This window comes from Manacus candei, unplaced genomic scaffold (genome assembly GCF_025592945.1).
Source record: "Manacus candei isolate 608988 ecotype Guabito, Panama unplaced genomic scaffold, ASM2559294v1 h1tg000034l, whole genome shotgun sequence".
In the NCBI taxonomy this organism is placed as follows: domain Eukaryota; kingdom Metazoa; phylum Chordata; class Aves; order Passeriformes; family Pipridae; genus Manacus; species Manacus candei.
Window position 1 is genome coordinate 10,319,707 of NW_026138082.1, and position 25,251 is coordinate 10,344,957.

At 41.7% G+C, this 25,251-nt stretch overlaps 1 protein-coding gene across 2 annotated transcripts in view; it reads right to left on the reverse strand.

Moving 5' to 3' along the window:
• Positions 1–2,611: 2,611 nt before the first annotated feature.
• DCBLD1 (discoidin, CUB and LCCL domain containing 1) overlaps positions 2,612–25,251 on the reverse strand; it is a 50,581-nt gene continuing 27,941 nt past the window's right edge. Inside the window, exons 5-15 of one of the 2 annotated variants that reach the window (XM_051792161.1) lie at positions 25,106–25,175; positions 23,372–23,505; positions 18,993–19,033; positions 17,493–17,708; positions 15,816–15,946; positions 13,932–14,079; positions 13,727–13,843; positions 12,122–12,212; positions 11,039–11,088; positions 9,361–9,480; positions 2,612–6,886 (exon numbers count right to left, since the gene is read on the reverse strand). In XM_051792161.1, the coding sequence (XP_051648121.1) occupies positions 6,369–6,886; positions 9,361–9,480; positions 11,039–11,088; positions 12,122–12,212; positions 13,727–13,843; positions 13,932–14,079; positions 15,816–15,946; positions 17,493–17,708; positions 18,993–19,033; positions 23,372–23,505; positions 25,106–25,175 (1,636 nt within the window). In that variant the 3' untranslated portion in view covers positions 2,612–6,368. Of the gene's footprint in view, positions 6,887–9,360; positions 9,481–11,038; positions 11,089–12,121; positions 12,213–13,726; positions 13,844–13,931; positions 14,080–15,815; positions 15,947–17,492; positions 17,709–18,992; positions 19,034–23,371; positions 23,506–25,105; positions 25,179–25,251 lie in introns of both variants that reach the window. The other variant, XM_051792160.1, reaches the window with a different exon arrangement.

The window sequence follows — 25,251 nt, forward strand, 5'->3', positions numbered from 1 at the left end:
TTTTGCGATGAGATGCTGAAAGTGCTTGGATAACTGTGGAAGAGAAGCTGCATGAGCCATCCATGACCTTTCCACATCCACATATGACACTGGCATTTCCATATAACAGGCATGCTTTAACCAGGTCACCTTATTCAAATTTTATAAAACTGTCTGTCAGAACAGATGGTGTCACTTAAGGATAAAAAGCTTAGCCATAGATGTGAAGAAAAGCTGCCTCTTCAAGTGAGGTCTGCTAGCTTGTCTTAGTTTTTATCACCCCTGCCTTCTCTCCCTGCCCAACCAAGGACTTTTCACAGGTTCGTGATTGGTGTTTTCAGAGGCCTTTACGTTTTTGGATGGACTTGATTTGTTGCTACAGCTCTGCACAGGTGGCAGATTATCTATCTCAGTTCACCCATCTGTGAAATGGTGTTTTCCTAGACCAGAGAAATTAAGATGCACAAAACAAGTTTGTAAAGACTGAAGTTTCTAGTATATGCTAAAGGGGTTAAATGGTTCAGACCAGGGGCTGGGTGGTGGGTGATGGAACTTACTGTCTTTTCTCCCTTCTTTTATGGCAAGCATCACCATCTTCTCTGCTATTAGCCACTCCTCACGGAGGATGACTTCTGATAAAGTCCCTGTCGTGGGTCAGGCACCAACCATTGCTGTATGTTTCTGTATTGTTTGTATTAAATTGCTCTTTGTGTTTCTTTTAAGCCTAGAATTTTGTCATTAGTTTTTTGTCTGCCTTCTAGTAGGCAACATACATGTGTTTTAAAGTCTGTTATTGTCTGTCGTCATCTGATCCGGCTGAGAGAATGTTACAGGTTTCAAATAATTTGTTACGTTTGTAAGTTTTCTCACTCTTTTGGGTAGCTCAGACTTAATAGGAGGAGATACTGTTCCTCTTTGGGTTAGCCAATAATGCAGATAATCAATGCATTAAAGGAGATTTTCCAGTAAAGTCTGTTAAAAATTTTGTGCCTAGTCAGAATTATAGGTTCTTGAGGTCAGTTCAGAGTGGTTATTAAGGGCACAAATGCCTTAGTAACATTACTATGTTGTATTTGTTGAGTTATATTTTTTCTATGCTGAAAAATGTTATATTTTAACTTGATAAAGTTGTCTCTTTCCTGGATTTCTCATTTTTATACTTGTGGCTGTACTAAAATAAATGGGATGATAATCTCTTGGATGTCACATGGCAGCACAGTAGCTGTGTTGTGACTGTCTGAGTAAGTAATGAATTAACTTGGCCCAGGACAAGAGGTTATTGAATAACCTTTGCCTACTTGTAGGTGGCAAATGATTTTAGGACTTACAGCCATTTAATGTGAGGCGAAGCCAAAACAAATTGGTGAAGTTTTAATGAAAAAGTCTCCAGATTCTCATGTCTAGACTATACAAAGAGATAGCAGAGAAAGTTGGATGTGAGGCATCCTCCTTATGGATAACATGAGTTTTCTCCAAGTTCGAGTGTCTTCCCTCTTGTCTTCATCTAGTTTAGAAACACTTTATCTGACTCCTTCTTGCATGTCCTTTATGAACTGTAGGACTGTACTGGGGGGAGGAGGGGGACTTGAAAAAAAAAAGGAAGCCCTCAGGAGAGGTTTCTATTTTAAGTTTGAAAGTGATTGTGCAGAAATGGCACCTTCCTATTAAATATGTTCCGTGAAATGTATTCTGTCTTCAGTAGTTCATAGGAATTGCAACATTGTTAGTCCTGTTAACCCCACAGAGCTATGGCACCGTGATTTTCAGTGTAAGTATCAACACTGGTGAGTTTCAAATGAAATGGTAAATACTATTTTCACATTGTACTAATTGCAGTGGAGGTTCTCCAACAAGCTTGCATCATAGCTGACACTGGAAAGAAAAGGGCAGTATAGAATTTTTATTATGGAAAGTAATAAGGAAAGAAATGCAACAACACAACCTTCTTATCCCTTAGGTCTGGCTTGATTACAGACACCCACTCACTGAGCAAAGCTAACCTGGTTTTAGAGAGAGGGTGAACAGAAAAGTACAGATGGATTTATATAAGGTTACTTTTCAGTGGACATCCAATCCCACAGGACTACTGTGAGACCACTGACTCCTTTTTTAGAATTTTCTTCATTTTTTCGCTTTTTATTTTAACAATAGTGATCCACCAAATAGGTAATCACAGTTAGGCATCTGCTCCTCTAATGGGACCTACAGCCTGACATTCCCATCCTGTGTAGGAAGTATTTTGGGTCCACTAAAATCTGCCCACGGAGTGAAGAACTGCCAGTTCTCTGGCAGGCAGTGGGAAAAACCTGAAGAAAATCTGTATTAAAAACTCAATCTTCCCAAGTTTTAGCCATGCCAATTATGCAGACCAGCTATGGGATTCACAAGCTGCTTCTAATGGTTGTAATCCAACCTCATGGGTTTTTTTAAGTAAGGAGGCAGGGATGTGTCATTTACACACAGGTGCTCGAGACACTGCTGTGACTGCTGACATTTTGACTCGGTGCTTACAATACTATCAGATGCAGGGGGTGCAGATTGTCCTTGGTGCTTTTCCTACCTCCCCCCTTCTATGCAGACTGCTGTAGTCAGTGCTGAGCTGGTTGGAGGTGAGGCCAAGTTTTTGATCCAGAGAAAGACCATAAATGAGAGCAGGCGATACTGTACGTGAGCGAGTAGGGCATCACCTGAACCAGGATATCCTAGTTCCAATCTACAAGGGCTACTTTTATTCTATTGCCTGTTGGATGTAAAGATTCTGTTAGGTATTAAGGTAGGGTTTAATATCTGATGTTTAGCAACTAAAAGAAACAGAGAAATACTCTTCAGAATTACACTTGAAATGCTTTTATATCAAGCATTAGAAAGATACTTGATAGAAGAAATAAGAATTTGTGATCTATTTCCCAGTCAGACATGCAAGCAAAGAACATTTGTGTTTTTCCAGTGGTATTTTCAGAATCTTTGTTGTAGTTGTTTTTTGTAGGTTTTTTGTTTGTGTTTTAAGTATGAGGCACCAGCTGGAAACATGCTAAGCTGTTGGTTTTTTATTTCAGTTGTAGGTAGTGTACACCATCTTTTACACTTTCTTACCTCAAGAGGTACCTTCTTCAGTTCCTTTGGTCAGACTTGTGCAGTTACAGTGCTGCCCCTGTTCCTGGCAAAGTCAGAGACTTGCTGTCAACTGCAATGGGGCAGGCAGGCCCTTAGTGCCATGAGCAGTTAATATTTAACCTTCTTGTGGACTCTGGCTTGGTTTTAGTGCTCCAGCCCACTGGGAGTGCCTGCTCAGGAAAGAAGTTCGGTACCAAAATGCTATTCAAAGCCTCCATTGACTAGAGGGTCAAACTCAGCTCTCCCACAATCTCTAGAGCTGTTGGTGAGAGATCCAAAGCTAAAGCAGCCCTTTTGAGCATGAAAATGTCCCAAAATGATGCATTCTCTAACCTTCACTGTGAAACAAAGTTTTTTAAATCTGTGGCGTTTTATAAGGGTGCCTTGCATCAGGGTTTGATAGAACAGGTTGATGTAGACAAGCTGGAGTTCGATGTATCAGTATGTAAGAGGCCATTCAGAGGACGAACATGGGGATGAGCACTAGCACTGGTAAGATTCAGGCATTCCCCTTTCCTTCCTACAGTAGGATTTTGTATCTCTACCACTGTCAGGATAGAAGAGGCTACATGGGCAGGAAGTTCCCTTGCATGTCTGCTGCTAGGGTCACTAAAAGTTTCCCAGGCCAAGGTGGAGAAGCTGAGGCTTTTTAGATTAGCCACCCTCAGCAGTCACTCCGTCCCTGTTGGCACCAAGCCATTCTGAAGGGAGGCTGGAGATGTCTGGGGATCTATTTTAAACCATCTTTGCGGGGTTTTTTGGATGGCGGGGAGGTGGGGGGAATGAAGGGAAGGTGCAAATTGAGACCCAACTTTTCATTAGGCTAAACCAGCTGTGTTAAGATGTGTTTGAATGACAGCAGAAATGGGCATATGCTGCCAAGAACCCTTTGACACTTGTAGCATGCTGCAGATGCACCAAGCATGTGGCAGAAGCATATGAAAAGTTCCTTAGAATACAAGTAGTGTCATCTGCTGCCTAGTCCCTTGCATTGCTGTGTTATTTAGCTGCCTCGCTAGGTGGGGAGTAGGTCTGATTACTGACTTGTTTGTCAAGTGAGGCTAATTAGTTGCGTGGGTGGAGGATTGGTTTCAGGCTCATCAGGAGGGCATCTTCATCCTTTCCCCAATTATATGCATCCAGCAGCGGGGTTGGGCATAGACGTTATTTTGTGGCTTCTTCTATAGAGCTTATGGACAGAAAAGCTGGGCTAAATGGGGCACTGAGAGAATCTTTTTTTAGCCAGTCACACTGGGACCGTGAATTGCGGCAGCACAACTGGCACTTTTGCAGGGCGTGAAGAACTCTTCTTTCTCACCCTGCAGCATATGTGACGAGAGTGGGTGTGCAGCGATGATCAAGTCACTGAGTTAAGTGGCAGGCCCGAGTTAAGTGGCAGGCCCGTGTGACTGATTTACAAATACCAGTGTTCTTTATTTACACAGACATGTAAACAACAGAAGGTAAACAACACCGCCCAGCTCAGTCTAACAAACAGGCTGCTGCTGTTTCACTTCAGGACCTGAGGTGTTTTAGACATTTCACAGAAACTGTAATGACAGGAAACACAGGAAGGCTACGAGGTTACCTTGACTCTTCTTTGCGCAGGAGTTGCATGCACGGTGCGGCGTGGGGGAATGGCACCACTCGAGGCCACAAAACACGCGTATGCAAAGAACCCACTCAGACCTTGCCTCAGGTTCGGGTATGGCTAGAGTATTCATGAGTAGTATCACTGCAGCCAGTCTGTCCTCTGACAGCACTTTCCACCCAAGGGTCTGAAAGCACTTTACAAACAGACTGAATAATCTTGGCTGCATCCTTTGCAAATTATCCCATTTACACACAAGGAAATGGGGGGCTTTCGAAGAGTGATTTTCCCAGAGCTCAGGTTTTACTGGTCTCGTTTCCCAACCTTGTGCTTAAAATATAGCACCATTCTTTCTTCACAGAAGTATATCACTTCTTGACACTTCAGGACAAGCTTTTGAATTCAGAGAAATGCCCCAAGCACTGGAGGTAGAAGGGCAGCAGATGGTCCCAGTTGCTACCAAAAGCTGTTTTGCTCCAACGCTGCCTCTGCTGAAAGAGGAGCCAGCTACTGTGCGATACATTGCACCCATCCCCACACTTTTTCAAGTTTGTCCAAAAACAGAACTAAGGGGAACATCAGCTGCAAAAGAAAAATTATTTGAAAACAATGGTGCTGATCCACTGTCTTGCAAATTTAACTGCAACAGTACACACACTCTGTTACTTAGTTGAAATATTTCAAGTAGAAATGTTACACTAAATTTGTAAGACAGAAAAATACCTAGTGGAGCAATAAAGAGTTCAGGAAGTTTGCTGCTTTGTGCCAAGGAACAAATGTCCTTACAGTTTAGCAGCAAAAAGGTCAGCTAGGGCTTGAACAGGATTTAATTCTCAGCTGTAAATTCACATTTTGGTTCCATGCACACTTCTTAAATAAAAAAAAGAAACAAAACCAGATTAACTGGTGTTGGATTTGTTGTTTGGTTTTGTTTGGTTTTTTTGTTTGTTTTTTTTTTTTTTTTCTGTTGTAGAGTGATCACCATGGCTTGAACCCAAAACCAGTTTCAGCCTTTCTACTTATTTCTAACATGAATTGCAAGTTAGATGGCTCAGCTCATATGCTAGATCCAATTAAAGCATGTGAGAATTGCTGCTAAAAAAGCAGCTGGGAAGTTGGGTTTGAGCACAGTATTTAAATGCTCAGCTGCCTTCTCTTGTGCACATTATGCTTCAAGTAGTTTAACTTCTACCCTCCCAGAAAGAACTACAGTGATGCCCTATCTTCAGTTTTCATAGGAAAGGAGATGAATCACCACAACCATAAGATACACCATGTACAGCTGCCAGTACAGCAGCAGGTAAAATAAAGACAGAAAAGGAGGCCTGTTTTTTCTTAAACAGGCCTTTCTGCAATCCTTTCAAACCCCCAGGTGAAAAGGAAACTTAAGAAATTCTCCTTAAATAAAAGCTATGTACAAATTGCACACATTGCAAATGGAGCACTGAGATCAGTTACAGAAAATAAGATGTACAGTCTTCACTGATAACATCTCTCTTGCTACAAACAGTGATAAACAGCATATGCTTTCTTCAGATGTCAGAACCCAGCAAGACAGCAATATTATGTACACAGGGCTTGTTTGCCTTCTGCCTCCCACAGCAGAGTCCCTCCAAACTCTGTTTTTGCTTCAGAAAGCTGTGCAGTGATGTTCCTATGCACCACACCTCTCCTGCTCAGCAAATCACAAGAGAGCTGTCATTGCTGTCTGACTTATGGGTTTTAGGCAGTCTCTGGGTGTTGAGTAACCCTCGTTCCCAAGGGCATTTTGCTGAGGTTTCTGGTAGTCTGTGCTGTAGCTCACAGAGGTCAGAACACCATTAACTTTGGGTTTGTCATAGTTTATGACACTCTGGGGTGTCTGATAGTCTCCGTTCCTGGTGTCAGTTTTACATGAATTGGAGAAGCTGCCAGCAGTAAGGGAGTGTATCTGAGATGAGACAACAGGAACATTGTAGCCATTTTCAGAAGGGAAGTTATTTTCTCTTGCTATGTGCCGTTCTATGATGGGAGTGGCGTATTCAGGCTCTTGGCTGGTCAGGGGCAGAGCATATTCATGCCGGTTAGCTCTGTGAGGGCAGCGATAGTGATTTTCAGACTCGGAACTCCCCCTTCTTCCCTCATCTTTGGTGTCCACAGGTCGAAAAGTAGATCCTTTACGTGTTACTGTCCCAGTCCCAATCATGAGAGGCTGCTGATAATCTAAAAGGAAGCATGAACTGCTCAATAAGGCACAGAATGATTATTTTATGTATGTAATACTTATGCATAGATAGGTATTTTATGATGAAAAACTACTCACTTATTATATCAATTGTGCGGTTATTGGGGATATGAGGAAACCTTTCCGCAGCACTGATCCTGTAAACTCCTTCCGCGAGCAAGCGTTGTAGAACATGGCAGAAGCTCTTCCACAGAGGAACTGCAATCTGCCACCCCTTTTCCTACTCCCTCCCTCCCTTTCCCCACCTACCCACCCAAATAAATTAACATTTCTGGAATATACTTAAAAGCCCTAGAAAAACAAGTGAAGTCAACAAAATATTAGCACCAAACTGGACAAAGGACACTGCATGAAGATCTTCAGGTAAGAAGTTCTCCACAACAAGTGTTCCACTTTTGGAACAATTAAAATACCCAGGATTCTTAACGAGACAGCTTTATTTAAAAGGCATCTCACAGTAGCTGACTGACAAGATGGATGAAGTTAGGCAAAACGGCAGCCAAGAGAGTCAGTGGAAGTGTGAAACACACTAAGCCAGCTCGCACGGCTGCAGGCATGCCAGGGGGAATGAGTGTGGGAGGAGAAGCAGGACTGGTGCTCCCAGAGGAAATTGGGCAGTCACCCTGGTGAAGGGGGATGACAGGGATACAGCTGGCGACAGGCAAACGGCCTGAGCAGGAGCAAGGAGTGAGATGGAGGAAATACGGCCTCAAGATTTGCTTGTTTGCACCTCTAGTCAAGGCAGATGCCAGACTGCCATGTAAGGAGGAGGTCTGAACTAAAAAGTTTTTTTAAAAAATCCAGTAATACTATTATGAGAAAATTCAGTGTTCTAACTTTCTCACTTTGGCGCTGGTGACAATCTCATGTGGATACATACAGTGGCCTGAACAGTTCTAGTAAATGACACTGCTAAAGTATCGTGTTTTGATGCAGGCGTGAAAGAAGTTAGCTCAGTTTCTGTTCTGGCATCGTGGTTCATCTGACATGAGCGTTGAATTCGATCCCATATGTCCTGTGAATCTTTTTGGCAGTTTCTGGCTAACTCCCAAACTTCAGCATGGAGGGTGAAGGTGTTATGATATTTCACTAAGTAAGTGGTGCAGCTCTCCTCCGCATCGCTGCCGCCATCCCCAGCAATCTCTCGCTCAGGATGCAGCATCTCGACTTGCTCCTGGCTGCCTTTGGGAACCAGTAGGCAGATGGGGATTTGAAGTGAGGGAATTCCATGTAGCATGATAACCTATATGCAAATTGTGTGCTCTCTGCAATTAAATTATTAAATTTTCTGAGTTGCATTCACATTTTTATGTCATGTTTCTTATTTTTAAGGAGACTGTAAATGAAAGGCTAAGGCTGGGAAGCTGCCTGGGCCAGGCTGAGAGTTAAGACTTCCCACAAACACAGCAGGAGGGGAGGATGGACAGAGCAGAAACTCCCTAAGCATGGCCAGGGGAGCCAAATAACCATGATGTTTGAGCAACCTTTATTCATTCTCTTTCCTTCATGATAGAAAATTGCTTTATAGATCTCTGCATATTTACATTGAAAGTTTCTATAAATGATTGAAACTGTCTTTGAAAGATATGGAGGGTAGCACCATATGGAATTACAGTAACCATCCATTTGTTTTTAAATGTATTTCTCTGCCAAACGCTTTGAAGAAATTCTAAGGAATTTCTGAGGTCTGGAGGCTGGAAACAGCAAACTAGTCTTTCTTCAAGATTGCTGATCACTGATCTCATGAAATGGCTGCTCTCACCAGCCTTACCAGACAGACTAGACTAGGCGGGGATAAGATGTGCTAAGAGGATGAATTAAAAAATCATCCCTTTGGAATGCAAATAGTACTGATGTGGGGATTTGCTCTATCCAAACAGTGACCTAGAGCTAAGGTAGCACAGGAGAGAAGCACTGGCTTTTTTCTTCTCTGCAGTCTACCTGCTTCCACTTCAAGGGGTCTCATCTCCCAGATAGTTCAGCACCAGGAAAGCTGCACTGGGATCTCAGCACAACTTCCAGCTGGGCAGGAAATCCCACCACAAACCAACTAAGTAATTTTTCTATTTGCTCAGCAGAAAGGGGCATTATATTTTGTTCCATTTTCAGAAGCATTTGTTTTTAAATAGTAACACAAAAATTAGTCAGCAAAGGCGAACGATCCTATCCTAGGCATATTCTTGCATTCCATCCATGCCTGAGTGCCTTCCAGCATTTCAGAGTCAGAAAATCTTTCCAACAACTCCAAGAAAAAAATTGTAAAGTAGTGGTCTTTCCCTCCCTAATATATTTAGCTGCTTCACTACATATCTGGGATGAACATGGATAAATCTATTCCTGGGCCTCAGCTTGCATAAGAGCTGGAGCTTGTAATATTGCTGGGCCATCCCTCTCCATTACCTGCTCTGCACATGGAGCAAAAGGAATGCAGATGAGGGGAAGCAACTGTTACCTGCCATGTCACTGGTGACCAGATCCAGTTTTTGTGGTGTCTCCTTCTCATTGTTATAGCTGATGGTAAATTCAGTTGACTGATGTCTGGTGAAGGGCTGCTTGATTTGTTTCCAACAACCTATGATAAAGAAATAAAAATAGAAGGCTTATCAGCAAGTTAAATGCTTAGAATCAGAAGATTTACCAGGAAGTTTAATATTTGGTGTTCTCTTTGCTGTCAATATATATTTAAAGTTAAAAACCAAGGCTAAAATAGGCTGCTTGTAAAAAGAGTCCCCTAAATATGGAGGGTGAAGGAAAAAGTGATTCATCAACTGGGATTTCCAAATGAAAATGAATCTTTACATAGGATTTTTTGGCAAGAAAGGCTCAGATTCTGTAGGTGCCTGCATTGATGCCTTAACAAGGTACATTGATAAAATACTAGCTTTAAATCAGTTACATCTTATGGCATTGATTATGTGGCAAAAATAATGCTTAATTTTTTTTTCAGTAGATTAGCGTGGCTTTCATTTTGTTGGTATCTGAGCATCTGCACTCGTCAGTTCATTTGTTCTCACAACATCCTTGTGAGACAGAAAAGAAAAAACTCCACAATGTCAGGCACTTCCCCGGAGCTGGCAACAGGAGGTCTGTGGAGAGGTAAGTTCGACTACCAGCTTTCTAAGTCCCAAGCTTGGTTCACAGGGGCTTAGGAGCTTGATTTATGAAGCACGCATGCAACAAATGAACTGACTGGGTAAGAGGCTATCTCCAATTTCTTGGGATTTGTCCTCATTAGCAAGTGAGAAAGGATTATGATGTGACCTTGAAAAATCATATTAGCAAATATGATGTTAAGTACAAATTAATTTTCTAATGAGGGCAAGCTGCAGTGGGGAACAACATTCCTTTCACTGACGTCAGCGCCTGCTGAGGGATGAAATTTCGCAGCTGAGCTATTGCAAAACACTTGTCAAGAGACATATGAACTGCTTAGTGGTTTCTTTTTTTACGAAAAGCCGAGGTTCAGAAGGATATTCCTCTATCAAGTCGGTTGGCCAGGAAAAACAGCTAAACCCCAACTGCCAAGCTGATGGGAGATCCCACTCCAGAAAGCGTTATTGAGCAAGACAAAGAAAATACTTCATCGGGGTTTTGCAGGCATCTCCTAAAGCAGTGTTCTCAAGCCAATCCCTCATTTGGATTTTACACATGCAGTACAGTTGAGTATTGTTAAGCTTTATAAACACAGTCCCAAACAGGGAGGGCAGTGAGATAAGAATATTAAAGCCATAAAAAATGATTATCCCTTGCTCTCTTGAAGAAAGGCAATCCTCTCTGCTGCGGGGAAAAGAAGAAGAAAGCAGCAATTTTCTGCAAAATAGGTATTTTGGAGGAGGGAGGGAAAAGGAGGGCACCTGGGAGCACTCTTACATGCTAATTTATGCACTCTGTATAATAGATCTTTTGTTAATTGCCTTTCTGTCATAGAAACCAAATTATATTGTTTCTCAGGGCACTGTACTAGGATGACACAAGTGGGACTGTCGTTTGCCATTTCCCTTGTATGAAGAGGTGAATTTGAATGAGGAAATGTGGATGCTATTTCACAAGCATTAAATGCTTAGTTGTATAACCCCCTTCTTGTTGGCCCAATGGACAGGACAGGATGAAGTGCATGATTCTCCACTAACCTGATTTCTGAGTACTGGATAATCCATAAGAAAGTCCTTTGGCTTCTCGCCTGCCAGGAGAGAAAAGGAATTATGAATGTCTGTACTCACAGCATTTCAGTTTCATGCATTAGCTCCAGCAGAGCTTTGTGTTTAGTGGCTGAGGACAAGGCTTCATTTCAAGTTCCTGGAGGCTGGTGTTTACCAGAATGTCAGGCATGCAAACCAGCACTTTGACATTTTCTATTTCCCCATCCGTGTGCAAGTTGTGAGTGTTGGTGCTCAAATGTCTGGGACTGGCACTCATCAATTTGATGTGTTCATGTCTCTGTGTCCATAGACCCAGGCTATGTTTGCGTCTGCTCTTCTGAATTCTTTGGCTAGTTTATAGATTTACTGGGAATCCAGGGCAGATTTGGTGATGAAGCAGCATCACCAAAGCATTGCTTATACTTCCAAATTGCCATCTGCTTACAGAAATATTTTCTGGCTCTACATGCAAGTGCAGGTTCATATGAATGGGCATGTGGCAAGAAGCACAGTTAGCAGTGCTTCTTCCAGTCCTCTGACTTGTGAGTTGAAGTAGCTTAGTTTTAGCTGCTTACCCCAGTGTATGTGTGCAACTCCTTACAGCTGGGCTCTTTCTGCTTTCAGCCTGCTAGGTTAAGTGCTCTGACTTAAGGTACTGGGAAGCAGAAACACAACCGGAGGGAAATAAAAGAAAATGATCCAGATAGATAGCTAAAATCTTCCCTTCACTGAATTTTTACTTGGCTTTGGTGTGGAAAGTATTCTGTCTTCGATTGCTTTACACCGTAGTATTTTTGGGTATATGTAGGCTGAAGAGAACAGCTGGTTACCTTGGACTGTAAATTGGGGTGCACAGTTCTGACCTGCTTTACCTTTGTTTTTCTCTGACTAGGGGAGGCATACGATAAGAAATACAATTTACAGAGATACAATGTGAGTTCTACTTAAAAGGAGGACTGACAAACAGGATCAATTCCCAGCTCCCTGGTAAAGGGGCTCTGGAAAGAGGGCACAAAGTTGGACATGGTAGCTAGGTACCCACAAATGCCTCTTGTGACAAAAGTCATATCTTACTTGCGTAGGGCTGCACAGATACAAATTCCAGAGAACACGAACAGACACAGCACAATGAGGACGGGGACAATTATAGCTGTAAGCTTTAAACCTGCATGAGAAAAAAAAAGTGATAAAAGTTTAAAAGGCAAATTACTCTGAAGATAATAATTTTTACTATAGAGAATGCAGCAAAAAGTAGATAATGTTGCAGGAATGTTCCTTGAAGAGAGCATAAAAATGTACATCTATAAAACTAAAATACTACTCCTCAGCTACACTTTCTTGCCATGTACCTACGTGGAACAATGTTGAGATGAAAGACTTTAATATACTTTCTCAAGGGTGACACTTGACTTGGCATCTATATGCATCCTTATAGAGAGCAGTTCTTTCTTATTACACACCAGATGACTTTTAAAAAGCCACTTACACACACTTTGTTTGCACTTGCTTATAAATCTGCCAAACAAGGCTGCAATTTTACATGCTGAGTATGTGGCTCGTGGAACAGACTGAAGCATTTCAGTCAAAATAGTTCAAAGCTTTCCATGAGTGGATCTAGGGAAAAACCTGTTTAGCCCCTGTTAAATTCTAACACAACATGCTTTAGCACAGGGATTTGAAAATCAGCAGTTGGGTGGCTCTTGTGTCAGGAGTGTTTCATCCCCTGTTTCTACAGACACTTGCCAGCTGTGACAATAAGGTAGTACAAGTGTCCACGGGGTATTTACAATTTAGCAGATGAAATCTCAGTAGATTTAATTTTCAGTGAACATGGATATGGTTTGCCCATGCTGCTGCACAGATGAATTGAGCTTCATTGCTCTTGGGAAGAGCTTCAGAATGTTTTTTTTTTATTACAGTGATTGCTTCTACAACCAGTTTTTTTCACAGAGCCATTCCTACAACTATCGGCTATCTAGTGGGTAGAAGCATTTGGTACAGTGGATCTGGTAATGCCTGCCTGACTGTGGGTCCACCAAACAGTCAGTATAAGCACCAAATTCTGTTTGTTTGCTTTTTAAGATCTTAGATGCTAGCTCCACAGCATTAAAGGATGAAGACTGCAAATTCAGGAAGAAGTATGCAAATTAAGGTGGTCTGAGCCCCCATGAACACATGCATTATGGAAAAATGTTTAAGTACATAACTGTGCACTACTGTATGCTGCTTTTAGCTGGGGACCCTCTCTGGGAGGGGTCATGATTGTGTAGAGAGAAGGTAACATTTTTGTGAGACCACTACCTCACATTTTTAACTAATTTTTATAATTTAAAAAAATCATAAAATATAGGAAAATAGTGAGGAAGAGCTCTTCCAAAAATTGCTGCTGAGTGCTCACTATAGTCCCTTGAGCAACCCACCAAATATGGCAAATAAACCAGTAGGACGGGGAAACCAAAGCCTGATGTTAACACATCAACGAAAATTAAGGCTTTCGATCTCTTTCTGTGCCTTAAGACAAAAAGAACGTAAGTTCCTCCCTCTTCTCTCTGTCATTAATCTTTAAAAAAGTCTGAAGGGAAAATGAAAGTTTTGGTTTGTGAGAAAGTTTAAAGTTCACTCAGGCTGGACTGAAGACATGATGCATCCTAGAGAAAATGCAGCACTAGGTAGCGTTACCCAAGTTTGTTTCTTCTGACGGGATGGGCTCTGTAACAGTCCTGTCTTCTTTTCCAAGGGAGGTTTCTGTGCTCTGACTTGGTTTCTGCCACATTGAATGCGTAAATGAACTGTTAGCTGCAAAAGAGAAGGGGGCATCAGTGGCACTGGGGTAGCACAGTGGTTTTAGAGGCACCATGCCTGGGGACCACTGCTTACCCCATACCTGGCATTATTCGACACCCCATCAGCTCAAGCTTCAATGCTATTCTTTGGTTCCAAGTCTGAGGGATAATTCGCACATAACGGGCCACTATTGGAGGGATGAAGTTATTGCGTACTACGTCACCGGAGTTGGAGTTGCCTTGGAATACCTGCAATGAAATGTGCACACATTGTTTGCTCGGTTCTGAAAGTCTCTTTCTTCAAAGTGTTCCTGACATCCATCTTCAAAGATTTTCATTATCCTGAAACTAATACATTGATAATCTGGGATTCAGACACAAGATTTTAGGAATTGAGAGTTCTGGAAAGAAAGAAGTAATCTTTTCAGTTCTGCCAGATGATCACATTTTTCTGTTAGCTTGGAGGAGAAAGATTATCACCATTTCAATTCTGTGTAATTTTTAGTTAATGTATGCTGGTATAATGCTATCATTTTTTATTTAATAGCACAGCAGCACCCTTTCTTGGGAACAGGGGATAAAGGCATAAAAAGAAAAAACTGAACTGAAGAGTGACTTTTAACCATGCAGTTGTTATTGCACTTATACAGTATTTCCTAGAATCAGCTCAACCCCTTGTGCAGAACAGTAGTCCTTGCAATATTAATTCTTAGAGATGCTTCAGCATGATCTAGGAAAACTTAAAAGCCTGATGAGATAGAGCTCAGCATATCTTAGATAAAATGCTAGGCCACACAGGGTTCCGATAGGACAGGTTCTGTCATGCACCTTAGCTGAAACTAAGATCATATATAATACTTTAATAAGATTATTTGCATATAGCAAGTCATTGTGGAAAACCACAAGTCTTTGCAGTTCAACCACTACTAGGTTGATTTGTCACTTTTTGGGCCAACATCCCCTCAGTTTAATGTTTAAAAGAAACATTAAACTAGTTAATGTTGGGCAGTGAAATTCCTTGCCCTGCAAGCTAAGAAAATCAGAGCTAGCAGGAAATCTCTCTGCAGCTCTACCAAATTTTTAAAACCTGTCATCAGGCCTGAGGACCAGGTAGAACCTTCTCCTGAGGCAAACTGAGCTCTCTCAGAAATGATAAGTGAAGGTCTGACTTTGAACACTGTGGGGACACAGAGTGAGGCTTTTGGGGTTTCTTTTGTTTGAAAGGAAACATGAGGTTTTCAGGGGATAACGTTATCAGACAAACTTGTGCAGCGCGTCTTTTGTCTGCATTAACTTGTTGCACTTCTTTTATACGTTCATTGCCAAAGTCACACAGAGCCTGTGAAAGCTGTTGGGTATTTTAGTGTAAGAGTGTATATTTTACATTCTGTTACACCAGTTCCTAACAGATGTAGGCTGTGCCCACTTGTGTCAGAAGAGTCCCACCAGTGAGGAGTGGGGAGTGGTGTAGCCCTGGTGATGGTAACACGGACACTGCGGAAGCCACAGGCACAGCTCCAGCACCTGCGCTGTACCTGATGGAGTTGTTTCATTTGGCGGGGGCGGTGGATTGACCATCCAGAGGCATTTGAAGCTGAGCCTCAGCTTCGCTGGTGCTGTGCTGACCTACGCTTCTGCACTGGTACAGCATTACTAGCACAGGCAAAAGCTGAGCTGAGCTACAGACTTGCCCAAACAGCCTGCTGTACAGCTTTCATTACACCATTTTTTTGAAAGAAGGGTATGGACATACACATGCCTCCCTGTGTGTGTCCCACAACTTCATCAGTCCCTGGATAACTTCCTTGTTTTGACAAGCTTACTGCCTACTACTCCAGGGGCAAAAATTACACTGGTGAAGACAACCCAAGTTGAGACTAGTTTGAAACTCCTAATCTTTCTTGACAGTGAAACCTGCCCTTCAATGTCAAGGCAGCATACACATTATTGCTTTGTGTTTTCCTACCCTTCCCACTTTCCGTTACCTTTTCTTCGTTGCTCAGAATCCCTTTGTAAGTTCTCCATTTTGAGTTGTTATTTTTATAGTTCATTGTAAATGTCTTCACGTAAAAGTTGAAATTCAGCATCGTGGATCCAGAACCAGTGGTCTTAATCCCTTTTGACAAGATGCAAAAAACATTTTCATTTGCTAGGTGTCTGTTTTAAAGGAACATTTTCAAATGCAAACACAGAAGCCAAAACAATTCGGAAAATTTTGCCTTCAAGGTCTTAATTTATTTTTCAAACTGTGTTGAAATTGAGTTTAAGGTTGGATGAAGAATGGAAATCAGTTTTAAATTGTCAGAGCCATGGATATTTTTAACAGAGCACAAAGGGCTGAGAGAGCTGGGCCTGTTCAGGCTCGAGAAGAGATGACTGAGAGGGAACCTCATCAATGTGTATAAGCATCTAAAGGGAGGGTGTCAAGAGGAGGGAACCAGGCTCTTCTCAGTGGTACCAAGCAATAAGACAAGAGGCAATGGGCAGAAACTGATGCACAGAAAGTTCCACCTGAATAAGAATCATAGAATTATAGAATCAACCAGGTTGGAAAAGACCTCCGAGATCATCAAGTCCAACCTTGATCCAACACCCCTGTGGTTACTAGACCATGGCACTAAGTGCCACATCCAGTCTCATCTTAAAAACCTCCAGGGATGGTGAATCCACCACCTCCCTGGGCAGTCCATTCCAATGTCTGATTACTCTCTCTGTAAAAAATGTCTTCCTAAAATCCAACCTAAACCTCCCCTGGCACAGTTTAAGACCATGTCCTTTTGTCCTACAGCTGGTTGTCTGGTAGAAGAGACCAACACCCACCTGGCTACAACCTCCTTTCAGGTAGTTGTAGAGAGTGATGAGGTCTCCCCTGAGCCTCCTCTTCTCCAGGCTAAACAACCCCAGCTCCCTCAGCCTCTCCTCATAGGACTTGTGCTCAAGTCCCTTCACCAGCCTTCACCTGGAGGAAGAACTTCTTTACTGTGCAGGTGAAAGAGCACTGGGAACATGTTGCCCAGAGAGGTTGTGAAGTCTCCTTCACTGGAGATCTTCAAGAACCATCTGGACACAATCCCGTGCCATGTGCTCTGCTTGAGCAGGGAGGGTGGACCAGATGACCCCCTGTGGTCCCTTTCCAACTTTATCTATTCTGTGATTCTGTGACTCCAAAATTATAATTGCTTTTTGGTATTATGGTCCATATCAGCCATCTTTACATCTTTAGCAGCAACTGTAATTTACATTTTTACACCTAAATCAGGAGATGGAAACAGGAATTTCTTTCACCTGGACAATTGTTTCAAAGGCTATGACTTTCATGTTTCTTATTGATTCCAGAACTGCATCATTAACAGATCCTAAGCAATTGTTTATCATCCACCCAGGCTCTACCAGTCCCTGTGTGTTTTGTTCTGTCAGCATGTTTATGGATCAGACACACATGACAATTGAGTTGAACACTATATCTCCATAGGAAGACCAGTCTTGTAAATAGCCAACATTTTTTTAAATATTCAAGAATATTTTTAAATATTCTTGAATGCAGAACATTTCATTACATTTAACAAAAGAAACATTGCATTTGTGCACTATTAGCTTTTCTGCTGCATTCATTTTGTTCTCCAGCTGCAACACCAGTTTCTAATAACCAGACAGCGACATACCTGTTATTCTCTTCTTCTCTCCCAGGTCTATCTCCAACCATTCACGATTGCTGCTGTGGTTAGAGGCCCAAGCCAATCCCAGGACTTGAAGCCAAGCCTTGTCAGGAGACCACTGGAATAGTTGCCCAAACTCGTTGGTCTCCTCCCAGTAGGAAGATGCAGTAACCTGGCTCTTGGAGAGGAATCCCTCTTCCAGACTGAGAGATTTGTTGCAGCCTAGGAGTCCCCACACAGACAGGCAGAAGGAGTTACTTTGCGTTTTCACAGGATATTTTTATATTAGGCTAGCAACATTTAAAGACCACCCACAACAGCCAAATCAGACATTGCTGAATCTACTGCTAGCCTGATGCTCTCCATTAGCTGTGGTGTTTACCAGAATTTGTAGAGGATTATCCAGTACCAGCGTGGTGCAGTCCCTCTCCTTTACCAATCTAACTCCTACGTACAAGACACCTTCTGACTACATCTGCTATTTTTGCAATTTTGTTTTTTTAATCTCTGCACTTTTGTCTCATTCCTGTGAAGACTTTTTATTTTTAAATTTTCCTTCTGAAACATAATATTTATGTTTTGAGATTGGTGTTAACTAATTCTGCTCTACAAAACATTTCACAGATGAAGGCACTGTACTGAAAGGAACACTTTACTGTAAATATTTCATGATTCTCACCTGCAATTAGGGCTAGGAAAGTTACTCATTAGAGAAGTTCCTTGATACTGCTGCCAAGACATGATATCATGAAGATAATAGCTGCAGGTAAGTATTACAAACTCCACCAAAGAACCCACAAAATTTCTGCACATCGAGGTTCTTCAGAGAAAACAGGCCAGTGGAATATGGTTTCAATGAAGTTAAAAATAATTCCTTGGCAGATTTAAAGGCCTATACATGCTCTACACATTTTCAGTTTTCAGTGGAATAGTAAATGATTTTATCTCAAATGAGTAAAATATAATCCAAATGAATGAATGTGAACTTTTCTCCCCTCTTTGCTGTGTTTTATGCAAATGAACAGCTTGACAGATTAAAAAGAGGGTTTTGCATCTTGGAAAGTCATAAACAAAAACTTGTTCTATATCAGTGCAATATAAATATATCTTCATTCCTCCTATGTTTTTTTTTTCTCTTCTTGTATGATGAAGATGAAATTTATAAATGTCTGAAGAAAAATTGCTTTAATTTTTCTGTAGCCAAAAGTACATAAAAATGGGATTATCTGATTGCCATATGCTGGCACTAGAAATGCAACAGCAGAGTACTATTTCGGTTTCTAGTCTATGTGCGTATGACCGCACATATTCTCTGGGTTTTTTGTAGCTCACTTCACATCCCTTCAATTTTTTTATTCACTTACCAATTTTAAAAAATTGCTGTCCTAAAACATCCTTCTTAGACACAGCCTGACATTCTCCTGATCGTTTTTCAAAACTTTTGCAGAAAATACTTAAATAAAAAGGTAACATATGAATAGCTAAAAATAAAGCAATTGTTCTTACCATTCGAAGTAAATGTAAACCGCTTATCTGAGAGTGAACCACTGTAAGAAAAGAAAAAGGTAATTCAGCCTTTCATGAGGTGATCACAGGAATGCTGAGGTACAGTTTCTGAATCACTGTTTATCCAGTAAAATGTCTCTGGCCAGACAGCCGCTTTCTTTGCACTCTAGTGCATCTCTTACTGTGACTGAATTCCAATCATTTTTTAAATGGATTTGAACATTTGTTATGCTTTAAAGTGACTTCCTGTTGCATCAGCCTGTTACTCTTGCTACATGTGAAGGAATTATACTTGATGGCAACTAAACCACACCAGCTCTGCCCATTCCTGCTTGGGCTTCAGGTGTGTCATAGGATGCCACTGGATGAAAACTACTTGTTTTAATCTGGGTGGGAACCACTTCTTTATAACCATGGCCAACATCTCCCATCAGGAATGGTTCTTTATGCTCCATTAGCCACATCTATGGATCTCTTTTTCTTCCTGCTTCTGACAGGGACTGCTTTGCTTCAGGAGAAAAGCCATTTCTTGGGCCACTCCACACAGGCCTGCACAATGCAGGACAAGATAAAATCATCACTGTGAGGGAAAGCTGAGCTTCCCTTGGCCTCCCAGGGAGCACTTTCTGATTCCCAAGGAGATGCCCCTGAGGTTTCATTCCAGAAGCAATGAAGCTGACTGGCTGCCTAATAAAAAGGAAGGCCTGGGTTTTAACGTGAAATTAGTTTGGATTTCTTAAAAATCTGACCCCTTCACCGTCACTTCAATTAGCTGCATGCATCACTTGCCCCTTTTGAAAAGCCTTGGCCAGCGTGACTGAGCAGTAAAACAACTTCTGCACTAAACATCAAGACAGTTCCCTTTCAGGCTGCCCTTTTGTTGTTGACCAGGAAAATTTCCCCCTGAGGTACTGTCTGCAGGCTAAACCACGGTGTGCACTGTCTGTATGTTTTGAGAGTACTGCAAATGGGGAATAGGAAAGTAGTCCCATGTCAAGGTCAATAAAAACACTGCCTCTTTCTGTCACTGAGGGAAAACTAATGACTACAGGCAAACGAAACCCATCAGAGATGATGGGGAGCACTGGGTGGGAGCTGATTTGTTTGGGCATGTAGGCGGCATGTAGCTAGAAGGGGAAACACAAGCCCTCCCTCCCACATCTTCCCCCCAGGCAATCCTCAGGGGCGATCAGATGCACTCTGCTCACTTCAAACCAGTTCGACATCAGAGCCAAAATATTTTTTGCTTTCTTAGTGAATGCAAAGCAATCCATTTCAAGAGAAAAGAAGAAAATAAACACCTACCCAAAATAAAAACCTACCCAAAACAGCAATCACGGCACTCCTTGAATATGATAAAGCTTTGTAATAAAAAAGTCACCCAGATCCCTTTCAAATAGAGAGCAGCAAATTTAGCAAATAAAGGGAGAAGATTACCATTTCTAAGGTCTATAAAGCTATGAAATCAAGCTGAAATACTTCTGCTATAATTCACTAAAGAGGAAAAAGTAATTCAGTAAGTGGTAATTCATCAGTTTCCTAATGTGACAACTGGCATTCGTCACACAAATTCCACTTTGTCCTTTAAGGAAGGGTATCGCCCCATGCTCCTCATTTTCCTGACAACCTTCAGGATCCTGCCTTTCTAACAGTACTAGTGGCAGCACTACATAGAAGACCTGTGCTGGTAGCTCTGCAAAAAAAGGATGCTACTTCCCATAATAAGTAAAATAAATAAATATAAAATACATTTTTTTTCCAGAGTTGGTCTCAAGCAAGCTTTTCCTAAGCAGTGAAAGTTAACCCCAAATCTCATCTTTCTCTGTTCACAAGCACACAGTATCTTCTGTCTTCAAAGACAAATGATTTCATGTGCGTAGATGTATAGTGAGAGGCCAGGCCACGTCACAAACTTAAACCCTCATGTATTTGTACTGGGTAGCAGAACTGCCCAATAAATTCAGCCACTTGGTCTTCATTACAGCATTTGTGGGTGCAGGTCCATGCGTGGATCATGAGAACTGAAAACCTCACAGATGCTGGTGCGTAACAAGCGCACTGAAAAATGGAGTGGGGAGGCGAAGGTCAGCTCTCCGGGATGATGGGCAAGCGAGCTGTGTTAACAATGCAGATACTTAACAGCTCGATGCACTCCAGCACCAGCTTTTGATGAGGTCAATTTCAGCTCAAGTCACTAAATAATTTAAATCTTTAGTACTGGAATCCACTGTAAATGAGATTTTAAAAGCTTGAGTAAGCTTTTATTTAAGGGCACCTGAAAAGCTCTTAAAGCACTGCTGCTCAAGCACCAATTTTTTCTTGCCAGCACTGGCTTCTCTGCAGGATTTTCTTTCACTGTGTAGGTACCCTGAGGACAGGGAAGCCATGCAACTTTGCAAATACCTCTTGTAAAAGCTTTCTTAAAGCATATGTGTTGGTTCATTTTTTTAGTAAACAGGCCCACTGTTTCTAGGAACATTTTTTCATGATTTGAAATAAAAGGATTTCCCTGAATGCTCCAGATTTCCTCTCCTGGCATAATGGGCTCACACCAGCAGTTCATCTGCTCCAGGGATTGTCCCAGCTGCCAGGTATGGCAGAAGCATCCTAGGAATCCCATTTTTCTTAAGGTCCATGCCATCTAGTTTGCAGGCATCCAACCCAGTATGAACCTGTTTACCTGTAGCTCCCTGTATAACCTGTAGAAAGTGACAGTTGTCTCCTCAGGGCAATTCAGTCTCTTCAAGATGTGCATCATGCTCAAGGAGTGCCCTGGTAGGCAGAAGAGCTACAGGGGCTATGCTCCTTCTTAGGCTGCTTTCTCAGGGGCTTCACATTAAATTGGCTACATCCAAGTCCTGGAGGCTGGCTTCAGCCTGGAAGCACGTTTCAGCTTTCCTTCAAGTAAATGGGAGTTTTCCCACTTGATGTAACAGAGAGAAGTTTGCATCTCCATGGATACTTCTATTACTCACGTGAAATGGTTGGGATATTTTGTGAATAGTAACATTAAAAGGACACAGTTAAGGCGATTGGTAATTACACAAACTGTTTTCCCCCAGCACATGAGTATTTGCTGTTTTAAACACTTAATTCCTTGCCCATAGCTCTTGTACTGTGAAAAAAATACAAATGGGAATCATAACTGCCTTTCATTATAAAATTTCATGTGCTGCTATCTGAGTTACTCCTACTGGGACTCTCAAGGATCACAAACATATGAATGTATGTAAGCAGTTCTGTAACATCTTCAGGAAAGGTACAAAGTATTAAATTTATGGTTTCACTCAGCTGGCATGTGTGATGGAAAGAATTTGTATTATTTGTTTTATGGAGGAGCTTGGTGCCTGAGCAGAGCTATCAATCCTGCTCAGCTTGATACAACTTTATATTAATTTTCTTTGGCAATCAACTTTCAAGAAATATAGAAAATATTTAGGCTTTACAGTTCTTTGGCTATGATCTACATACTACCCAGGTTTGTATACTTCAGTTCCATTATATATAAAGCATTTCAATCTGTGCTGAAGTTTAAGCACAGCAACAGAGCAAATGAATGCCTTTTTTTTTTTTTTTAATGAATGAAACTATGATTGTAAAATTGTCAGGAGGGTGTGAGAAATCATGGAGAAAACAGGAAAATAGTATAAAAAACACATATTCTCTTAGCTCTCATAGCTGTGGGATGGAAATTTCCCTTCCTACTTAAAAAAAAAGCCTCATGTAAAATCCAGATAACATTTGAAAATTAAAAACTATAAACCAAGAGGAATGACAGAAGCAGTTGCTGGAAGGGCTTACAGTGCTGGATAGAGATTAGAGGATTTATTTCTACTTCAACAACAGTACAATTAAAAGTGAGAAGATAAGCAGGAAATATAACACCCTTGCTATAAATATTCTAAAAGAGAAAAACTCTGAACATGTCAATAGCACAGTGTTTAAGAAGTTGTTCATTAAATCCCCTATGGCTCAATGGCACTTTTTATTTATTCAGTCTTCCTAGCTTTTTTCAAACTTTAACATGAATTTACCATGATTTATTAGCACATCGATTAAAGGTGTTCAGTGCAGAACATCATATTCTCTTGTATCTGCTAACAAAGTAATTTGTAGATATGTGTTGGAAAGAATAGAAGGAAAAAAAGAAGAAAATACTCCACTACATGGTATAGAGCCACTGAAAACTTTGAATATTTTCCTATCTCCAATGCCAACACCATTCTAATAAAGCTATAGAAACTAAGCCCAAAAGCCTCTAGACCCACACCTAACATCTTTTCCTCCCCAAAAGGTGTCCCCAGCTGCTTCTGCTGATGTGGACAGTGCACTGTACCCCAGGATTTGCCCCCAGTGTGAGCTCCACCAGTGGTACTCACTCTTGTGAGGGGATGCCATTGGCGACGGCGCCTTCGTAGCGGCTGATGCCCTTCTGCTGCGTGACGCTGATCTGCCCACCCAGCTCGTCCGTGATCACGCCCGCGTGTATCGCAGATTTGCACAACAGCGAGGTCTGAAAGGCAGAAGCCAAAACTCAGAAGATCAATCTGACAAACTGCAAATGCTTTCCCTTCCAAGCCACTAGTATACAGGTGTTACAGCTCATAAAATCCAGGTAAAGCTCAAGAGAAATACGAGGCAGGGGAGGAAGGAAGAACAGCAATCTTTCCCAAAGTAATGTCTTTTGGTTTTTTTTAAATGAAAGATCAAATAATCTGCTTCTGAGAAGGTGCTGTAAGATTGTCACTCCTCAGGAAAACAAAGTCAAAGGCAAGGCAGGATTTCCTTGGGAAGATAAATCAGTAATTGCTTGCTATTCTTGCCTGAAGGCAGACCTACCTATTACTGCACCTTAGGACTTGAGTCATGGCGTACATTAGGAGATTTAGCTATGTGTTGACTAGCTGCTGCTGGGTTTTAAGTATAGCCCATTTACCAGTGTCTGAGGTGGGATAGCGCTGAAAAATACAGGCAGGACAACTTCTGTGCTGACTAGGTGGCTGCAGGCAGAAATTGGTCTGGTTCACAGAGGCCCTGCTTGGGCTGTGCTACTGGAAAATCTGGGCTGCTGGGCTGTTCCCTCCAGGGAGGGCTGGCGGGGAACAGGGGCTCAAAGGCAGCAGGTCTCCAGGGGAGCCCTGCAGGTTCTTCCCATCAGATAAGCTAAATCCTTCTTAATGGTGAAGGGAAAATGTCTTTCACAAATTCCTCAGTGCCGATAAGATCTGCATGAGGTCATGCCATGTGCTGCTTTTCTGTCCTAATCATCCAACCCAAGGGCAGAATAACTCCAGCTAATGAGAATGTAATGTGGCATTTCTTTGTTTCTTCAGCTCTGCCACTTTCCAGGCGGGAGCCGGCAAGCTTGAATAACTGGATGAACAGGTTAAACATCAACACTGACTTTTTGGAAACACAGCAACTGTTATAGTTGTGATAGGGTGGGATTTTACTTCAGGGATATGATTAAGCTTACTCTTTGAGATTTCACAGGCGTGACAGGAGGACAGTCCATGGTGAGGGGCACAGAGAGGGCAGAGCTCTGTGTGATATGAACTGTGGATAAATGCAAGCACTTGGGCAAATTCTTTGCTTTAAAGAACAAGCAGTTAGAACAACCCAAGAGGTTGGTAGTTATCAGTGGGATGTGATTAGGCAGTGTGCAATATTTATTTCATCTCAGAGGAGATTGCTAGGATACTGCAGGCATAATCCTAAAGAAAAACCATGTGTTACTGAAATGTATTTTTTTCACATGTGGACAACAAAAAAGTAAAAGCTAAAATCACAGAAATATTTGGTGCATGGATGACCACTGCCTCAAGAGGGACAAACCCTATGCAGGGTTTTTCCAGAAGGCCAGAAGCCACAAGTCAGTAGGTGTATTTGACAATTAGTGGACTTTGTTCTCACACAATTGATTTGTCTGTTTGACAAGTGTCTCTGTGTGCTTATATACTGATAGCTTACTTATATACTGATAATAAAGGGTCTATTTAACACAGCTGGGAATAATTACTGACAAAAGTCAAGCAGCAAAAGTTTAAACTGAGTGGTTCTATTCATGTTTCTTTCATCTTTATGAATTTCCCCTCATTATTCTGTGTACTTACATCTCTGTATCCTTCTCCAATATTCCCAGAAATGTCACCTGCTATGTCTCTGCAGCCAGCAGGACAGTATCTGCTGTAGTGAGAGGAGAAAGGCTTGTTTAAAACATGAACCGTAGTGATGATACACACAAATAAACTCATACAAA